Raw genomic sequence first — 8,931 nt, forward strand, 5'->3', positions numbered from 1 at the left:
CGGGAGAGGCCACAACAGTGAGAGGCCCGCGTACCGCAAAAAAACCCCAAAAAACAAAGAAAAATAAACAAAAAAATAAAATAAAGGTGAAATAAAGAGGTTTTAAAACAAATAAAAAATTGAGAAAATTCATTGCTAGCAGATTCACTTTATGACAAGTACAAAGGAAAGTTCTTCAGGCTGAAAGCAAGTGACCTCAGACAGTAATTTGAATCCCCTAAAAAAGAGACTGGGTAAAAGTAATTCTGTAATTACAAAAGACAGTATAAATACATATATGTAAAGAAATAATTAAACAATAATTAAACATACATAATGTTTTTAAAATGACTATAGCTTATAGGTTATTATATTTATAATACATATAACAACAGTGCAAAAATGTGGAGGAGGGAATAATGCTATATGAGGGTAGCATTTCTATACTTCACTGGAATTACTGGAATTTGCTTAGTATAATTCTGATGTAGATTCTTTTTTCATTGTGAAAAAATTGACCTATAACATTGTGTATTTAACATTTACAATGTGTTGATTTGATACATTTGTATATTGCAACATGATGACCACCCTAGTGTTAGCTAATGTCTCCATCATGTCAGATAATTATCATTTCTTTTTTGTGGTAAGAACGTTGCCTAGTCTCTTCTAAAATTGACTGTGGTGATGGCCATACAACTCTGTGAATATATCTTTAAAAACATTGAAATGAACACTTTAAATGGGCAAATTGTATAATACATTATATATGTTTTAAAGCTAGCTCAATGAATGCCAAGAAGTATAGGATTAAAAAGGATTTGAAAAGTGGGAGGGTATGATAAGGGAGAAAACTGTGACTTTTACTTGATTATACATTTCTCCAGCACATACTTTTTAATTGCTAGTGCTTAACTTTTTAATTGCTAGTGCTTCCTTCAGATGCTGTTCTCATTGCTTCTTGCTTATTTAAGTATTGTTTGCTTCCTTAAGTCAAATGAGCAAGTCCTTCTTACATTTACCAGTTGGAGAAAGAACTAGAGAAGCTAAAATATAACTGCTAATACTCCCTAGTTTTGTTTTGCTATAGATCTTATTACTGTCACAAAATGTTGCTACTTAAGTATTGAAAACTTGTTCTGCCTAATCTGACACACCTGTTTCATTATGGTAATGGTGCTGCAGCAGGTAACCACCTCTACACAGGTTGCACAACCTTTAATACTTACTGACTCATCCATTTCTCTGAAAAAAGACTTCCATCTGGGTATCTTAGTCATGACAGGTTTCTAACTTGAGGTACACGCTCTGCTAGAAACAAATTCACCACAAAATTTTAGACCCAATAGTTGATCATTTCTAATTATTCCTTTTCAGTATAAACTCTCCTTTAATAATGTTCATGTATTTTTCTTGTAATTGGACCTAATTGCAGTTACTAAATCAAGCAAAAATTTTAAATGACATAGGAACTCAAATGGTAAGAGACCCAATCTCAATCCAGGTACTTCTACAAATTTAACCATTTCTTCCTCCCAAGCTACAAGGTCTACATGCTAAAAGGACCTGGGAGAGCACATAAAACATTCTGTTATTCTTTTCCATCACTGATGCCTACTTTGTTTACACTTAAGTAACATTAAAAGGGCATTAAAATATTCCTGGATGAGTCCAAGTATTTCTGCTCCATGGTAAATTTCCATGGAGACCCCAGTTTGCAACATAATCTGAGGAAAAAACTGTTATATTCCACATCACTGGATATATATCCCTACAGTATGATTATGAGTTTAATGTACACTTAAGAGTTATATTATTATCATAACTCTCCCGGATATTTTAATTTAGCATAAGAGATAGCATTGTATGGAAAAAGCATTGGTTAAAGAATTATAAGTTGGAAGGTTGTACATCAAGTTTGTCATTATCTGGATACACAATCTTGGTCAAGTCATTAACATCTCTAAGCCTCAATATATGGAGGCTTAATGATTGCTAACGGCCATTCCAATTCTAAGATTTAATGATTCTGCAACCCATATACTCCATTATAATGCATATTTATTAATAACAAGGCTAATTAAGATAGTACCGCACATGGGGCTTCCTTGGTGGCGCAGTGGTTGAGAATGCACCTGCCAGTGCAGAGGACATGGGTTCGAGCCCTGGTCCAGGAAGATCCCACATGCCACAGAGCAACTAAGCCCGTGCGCCACAACTACTGAGCCTGCGCTCCAGAGCCCATGAGCCACAACTGCTGAGCCCATGTGCCACAACTACTGAAGCCCGCACACCTGGAGCCCATGCTCCGCAACAAGAGAAGCCACCACAATGAGAAGGCTGTGCACTGAAACTAAGAGTAGCCCCCGCTTGCCACAACTAGAGAAAGTCCACGCGCAGCAATGAAGACCCAACACAGCCAAAAATAAATAAATTTTAAAAAAAGTCCACGCGCAGCAATGAAGACCCAACACAGCCAAAAATAAATAAATTTTAAAAATATATATGTGTATATATATATACATATATATATATATGTATATATATATATGATAGTACCGCACGTGAACACACAGACACACATTCATGTGTTAGGGTTACTTTATAAAGTGTTTTGATATCTGTTTATTTCTATAGAAATTGATCTAGAACACTTGAAAGATACTGTTAGAAGACGTGTATTAATGGCAGAAATGAAGATACAACCAAAGAGTGTCCCTGGTAAGTCTAATCCTTCCAAGTCTAATCTTTGTGGTTTATTTACCTTCTTTGGAGTTTAAGTATGAATTTTTTAATGATAAGAGTACTTGTATATTATTATTATATAGGTAAAGTCTTCGTGATTACCCTCATAATTAATTGTACTATGGTATTTACTAGAACTTTAAAAGTTAGCTAGACATTATGATTTTTAGAAATGAGCCATTTAAAAATTAAACCATAAAATTAAATGCTATAGTGGCCTTAGAATATACTTGATGCAAGTATGTTCAGTTCTGTTCTAATCTTTTTCTATTACTGGCTTAGATAGAAGGAAAAGGAGAAAGGTTTCCTGATGAATGTGATAATAACAAGGGGAATTTAACAGATAGTTAATTCATTGGTTACCATTTCTCTCTATTTGATGGAAATATCAGGTATATTATCCTAACTCATCTGTGGTAGAGTCATTAGTTGTGTTACATAGTTCAGAGATTGTACTACAGCCTTTACTCTTGTAACAGTGATAGACACACTGCCCTTGACTTCTGGTATGACACCAAAAGAGGCAGACAATTTAACAGAGATGTAACAGAAAGAGACAAAGACAGCACTCCTAAAACCACTATTATCCAAGGCTTTTTCCCTTGGGGAGCAACAGTTGTGCTTTCAAACTGCAAAGGGAAATGACTTAAGTAAAATATTTTAGCCAAATAACTAAAAATATAAACAAGAAAACAATAATAATATGCCCTGTAAGAGGAAGAAGTCAGTATGCAGAGATGCTATATTATATATCTAAAATATTCAGTTTTCAACATAAAATTATGGGTCATATAAAGAAACAGTAAAATGTGACATATAACAAGGAAAAAGACATGCAACAAAAACTGCTTGTGAGAATCCTAGATATTAGACTTAAAGAACAAAACTAAAAAGCAGTTATTATAAATATGTTCAAAGAACTAAATGTAAACGTTATTTAGAAGGAAAGGAAGGTCTGATAGTGTTTCATCAAATAGGGAATATATACAAAGAGAAATACATTATTTTGAAAAGGAACACATGTAAATCCAGGAGTTGAAAGTACAATAACTGAAATTTTTTAAATCCAATAGGGGGTGTTCAGTATTTTTACATTGTCAGAAGAAAGAATCAGCAAATTTAAAGTATGGAAATATAGCATGGACAGCAGAGGCATTAAAGAGCAGAAAATATCATTTTAAATAATGACAAAAGAAAACCAGATATTATAAATAAAATGGTTAAAATAATAAGCACTATACTTACATGCTTTGTCTTCTCCTCTCAGTTTCTCTGTATAGCACAAAGTTATGTAAATAAATAATTTAAAACACAATTGTAATAAATGAATTTATGTTTATATGTTTCATATATAAAAATGGGAAAAAATTATAAGAATTAAGTTATAAAGAGAACTATATATGTAGAATATGAAAATAACATTTCTAAATCTTGCTGGAATTTAATCTGTTTAGTATAAGTAGAAGTAGATTGTAAAATTGACTATGGTGATTGTTACACAGTTCTATGAATATACTGATAAGCATAGAATGGACATTTAAAATGGGTCAATTGTATAACCTGTTACATGTTTTTTAAAAAATAGTTCAGCAAACGCCAAGCAGGGTAGGATTTTTTAAAAGACTTAAAAGCAATAGGAGAATGTTGTGAAGGAGGAAAATTGTGGCTCTTAATAGATTAGGTTTCTCCACCCCATATCATTTATTATGCTCCCAGTTTTTAATTCAGTCTGCCCTCAAGGGCTGTTCTCACTGCCTCCCTGCTCACCTAAGGATTCTTTGATTTCTCAAACCAAATGAATCAGTTCTTCCAATTATATCTGTTGGAGAAAGACCAGAGGGCTAAAGTTTGTCTGCTGATGTTCTCCAGTTACGTGTTGCTATAGCAGAATTTACTTTGACAAATGCCATAACTTAATTACTAAAAACTTGTTCTGCCCAATCCACATGTCTTTGATTTTAGTAGTGACACCCCATATGGTCTTTACCGCTGTTTAGATTGCAGTGGTGATAAATTTGTGTTGCCTCAGTGATAGAGCATATTTGAAATATTCATGGGCTTAGCCATTTCTCCAAAGGAAGACTTCCAATCTATAAATTCTCTGGATATGACAGGTTCCAACTTCACTTACATGCTGTGTTAGAACCAATTTTTGCCCACACAAAACTTTACGCAACAGGTGACACAGAGTCACCAATTCTCATTATTCCTTTTGCAATATAAAATTCCTTTAAATAAATGTTTTTCTGATATTGGACCTAGATCATCATTTCTGAATCCAACAAAAAGTAAAAACCATGTAAAGACTCAAATGGAAAGGGGTACACTATCAGTGCTCACATTCCTGCAAATTACCCTTTTCCTCTCCTCCGCAGGGGAGAAAAGGTCTACATGCTAAGAGAACCTGAGAGGGTGCTTTATCTCTGTCCACAAATTACTTGTTTTTCTTTTCCATCAATGATGCCTACTTGACAAATAGTTACATAACCTTAAAAAAAGGGAATTAAAGTATTCCTGGACAAGTCAAAGAATTTCTGCCTCACAGTAAAATTCTGTGACTGTGATGCCCGTTGTTTGCAATTTAACCTGGGAAAAAATGTCATGTCTGGCCTCACCAGGTATATCTTTACGATATGAATATGCTTTTAATGTAGAGAAGAAAGTTATATTTATTAAAATAAACTCTCTAGGATGACTTAAATTTGCAAAAGACTTTGTATTTCATGGATAAAACCCTAGTTAAGGAATTATGAGGTATCAGTTTATGGATCAGTTTTGGCCTTGGTCAAATCACTAACCATTTCTAGGCCTCAGTATAATGAGGCTTGTATGATTGCTAACGGCCCTTCCAACGCTAAGGTCCTGTGAGCCTACAGTCCAGGCATTTCATTATAATTGTTGTCCTATAATTTTAAAATGCTAATTAAAGGAGTACTATACACACATAAACACACAAACACATGTTAATATATACCTTACAAAAGTGTTTTGAAACTGTTTATTTCTATAGACACTGATACAGAGAGTTTTCCAGATGCTATTGGAAGAGGTATAATAAAGGGTGAAATCAAGACACAATCCAAGAGTCATCCTGGTAAGAACAAGAATATTTCAAGTCTATTTCTGCTTTATTTATCTTCTCTGGAGTTTAAGTTTGGATCTAAATGACTATAGTACCTATATGCTATTATTACAAGATGAAACGTTTTCACTAATTCCCTCCTATTATTGGAACTCTAGCAGTTACTAACAATGGAAAATAGGTTACATAGTGTAAGTTTTAGAACCCATTCATTTAAAACTTATCCATAAAAATTCAATGCTGTAGTAAGCTTAGAATATGCTTGATGGAAACATTTCAAAGATTGCTCTACTTACTTTCTTTTTCAGGCTAGAAAGATAGTTGCTTTCTATTTGCGAAAGCAGAAAGGCTGGTTTATGAATGGGATTAAAAGATTTCATTGCTTACTAATTCCCTCTATATAATTGAAATACCAGGCACATTTTCAGTATCTCAGGTGAAGTAGAGGTGTTTAGTTTTGTTATATAGTCCGTAGTTTACACTACTGCCCCTTGTCTTGGTGTTACAGTGTTTGACACAGTGCTTCTTGATCTTTGGTGTGATATTAAAGGAGGCAGAGAGCTTAACAGAAAAACAAGGGAAAGAGACAGTCAACGGGAAAAACAAGTGTCATCCAAAGGTGACCGTTTGCATGCCCAAGTCTGTGCCCCCAGAGGAGCAACATTAGAAGATTCACACTGCAGAGAAGGAGACTTCTCTACAATAGAATATATTCCAGCCAAGTCACTAAATAAATAATCAGGCAAACAGCAACAGCAAGCCTCCAAAGGGGAGGGGAACTCAGTATCCAGATTTCTTACAAGATATTGTCTAGAATGCCCAGTATAAACCCCCCAAAAATATGAGACATGCAAAGAAACAGTAAAGTGTGAATCATATACTAGGAACTTCAGGAAGGGTAGGCTTAAAAAATAATTTAAGCAGTGGGAGGGTATTGTGAAGAGGGAAATTGTGATTCTTACTAGATTGCAGATTTCTCTAGCACATACTCCCTTTTCCCTCGTCCTTAATTCTATCTGCTATCAAATGCTCTTCTTAATGCTTCCTTGCTTATATAAGCATCTTTACATGCTTCTTTCAACTGGGCCTGTCATTCTTAACCTATACCAGTTGGAGAAAAACCAGAGAGCGTCAATTATATCTACTCATTTGGATCTTTAACACTTACTTCTGGTCTCAGCCATTACAACAAAGTAAGATCCACCTTATGGTGTCAGGTTCAGGATAGGTTTCCAACCTCTGGTACGTGCTCTTCTGTAACTAGCTTTCATTCACAAAACACTGGACACATAATTTGACCCAAGTCAGCAATCCTACTTAACCCCTTTTTCAATATGAATTTTTCTTTAATAACTTCCATGTATTAAAACAAAATACATGAATGTTATTCCTCTCCTTTGACCTAGTTAGTACTTTCTAAATCCCGCCAAATGTCCAAATCACATAAAAACTCGAATGGGATGCAGTCCCAGTGCTGGTACTGCTGCAGATTTACCCATTTCCCCCTCCCCAGCTGCAAGGTGTACATAGTAAGAGGACCTGATAGGCAGTTTTTCTTAGACCACAGAATATCTTGTTACTCTTCTACATCTTTGATGTCTACTTGATTTACATAGCCTTAAAAATGGCATTAAACATTCTTGAGAGAGTCAAAGAATTTCTGCCTGGTAGTAACTTTCCGTGATGTGGGACCATGCTTTGTCTCTTGACCAGTGGGGAAAAAATGCCACGTTCCACTCATAGGTATATCCTTACAGTATGAGTGTCCTCTTAGTGTAAACTTGGCAGTTATATCACTTACACGAACTCCCCAAGATGACTAAAGTTTGTATGGGACAGTGCACTGTGTATGAAAAGCACTGGTTAAGGAATTATGGGGCATCATCTTGTACTCAGTTTTGCTTTATCTTGGTGTGTGTTTTCAATCAAATCACAAAACATCTCTAAGCTTCAGTATCATGAGGCTTATATGATTGCTAAGAGCCCTTCAAATTCTAATGTTTTATGATTGTGCAATGCAGACATTATATTTTTTCTCTTCGATAATACAAGTACTAATTAAGTTAGTACTACACACAGACACAAAAATACACATACATGTATGTTAATGGTTACCTTAGAATGTGTTTTGAAATTTGGTTTATATCCATAGAGACTGATGGAGAACACATGAGAGATACTGTTGGAAGAGAAAAAGCAATTGATGAACTCAAGAAACATCATAAGAGTCACCCTGGTAAGAACAAGAATTTTCCAAGTCTAATATTTATGGTTTATGTCTTCTCTGGGATTTAATTAACTATGAATCATTAATGATAACAGTAACTGTATGTTAGTATTAATGGGCCGTAATCTTCTTGAATTTCCTCTTATAATTAGTTAAATTCTAGTATTTACTACCAATGGAAATTTAGCTGGATTTTTTTTAGTTGTAATCTCATCCATTTGGAAAGTAATCCACATAATCCAATGCTCTAATGACCTTATAATATGCTTTGTTTATGTATTTATAACTGCGATTCTACTCACTTTCTTGCTGGCTTAGAAAGGAACATTGCTTTGAAATTGAAAAAGCAAAAAAAGCTAGTTGATGAGTGGTATAAGAAGAGGAATATAACAGTTATTTCACTGATTACCAATTTCCTCTACATAATTAAGTTGGTGTGTAAATTTATATCTCTACTAGAGTGGAGTTCTCTAGCTGAGTTTTATTATTCACAGATTACTGCTTTAGTCCTGGAACCTATGGGATGCAGCAAAAGCAGTTCTAAGAGGGAAGTTAATAGCAATACAATCCTACATTAAGAAATAGGAAACATCTCGAATAAACAACCTAACTTTGCACCTAAAGCAATTAGAGAAAGAAGAACAAAAAAAACCCCAAATAGCAGAAGGAAAGAACTCATAAAGATCAGATCAGAAATAAATGCAAAAGAAATGAAGGAAACGATAGCAAAGATCAGTAAAACTAAAAGCTGGTTCTTTGAGAAGATAAACAAAATTGATAAACCATTAGCCAGACTCATTAAGAAAAAAAGCGAGAGGACTCAAATCAATAGAATTAGAAATTAAAAAGGAGACGTAACAACGGACAGTGCAGAAATACAAAAGATTATTAGAGATTA

At 34.3% G+C, this 8,931-nt stretch overlaps 1 protein-coding gene across 1 annotated transcript in view; it reads left to right on the forward strand.

Moving 5' to 3' along the window:
* CCDC7 (coiled-coil domain containing 7) overlaps nucleotides 1-8,931 on the forward strand; it is a 321,418-nt gene that overhangs the window by 251,197 nt on the left and 61,290 nt on the right. Inside the window, exons 29-30 of the mRNA XM_055087797.1 lie at nucleotides 2,617-2,700; nucleotides 5,735-5,818. Of these exons, the coding sequence (XP_054943772.1) occupies nucleotides 2,617-2,700; nucleotides 5,735-5,818 (168 nt within the window). The remainder of the gene's footprint in view (nucleotides 1-2,616; nucleotides 2,701-5,734; nucleotides 5,819-8,931) is intronic.

This window comes from Physeter macrocephalus, chromosome 11 (genome assembly GCF_002837175.3).
Source record: "Physeter macrocephalus isolate SW-GA chromosome 11, ASM283717v5, whole genome shotgun sequence".
Lineage (NCBI taxonomy): Eukaryota > Metazoa > Chordata > Mammalia > Artiodactyla > Physeteridae > Physeter > Physeter macrocephalus.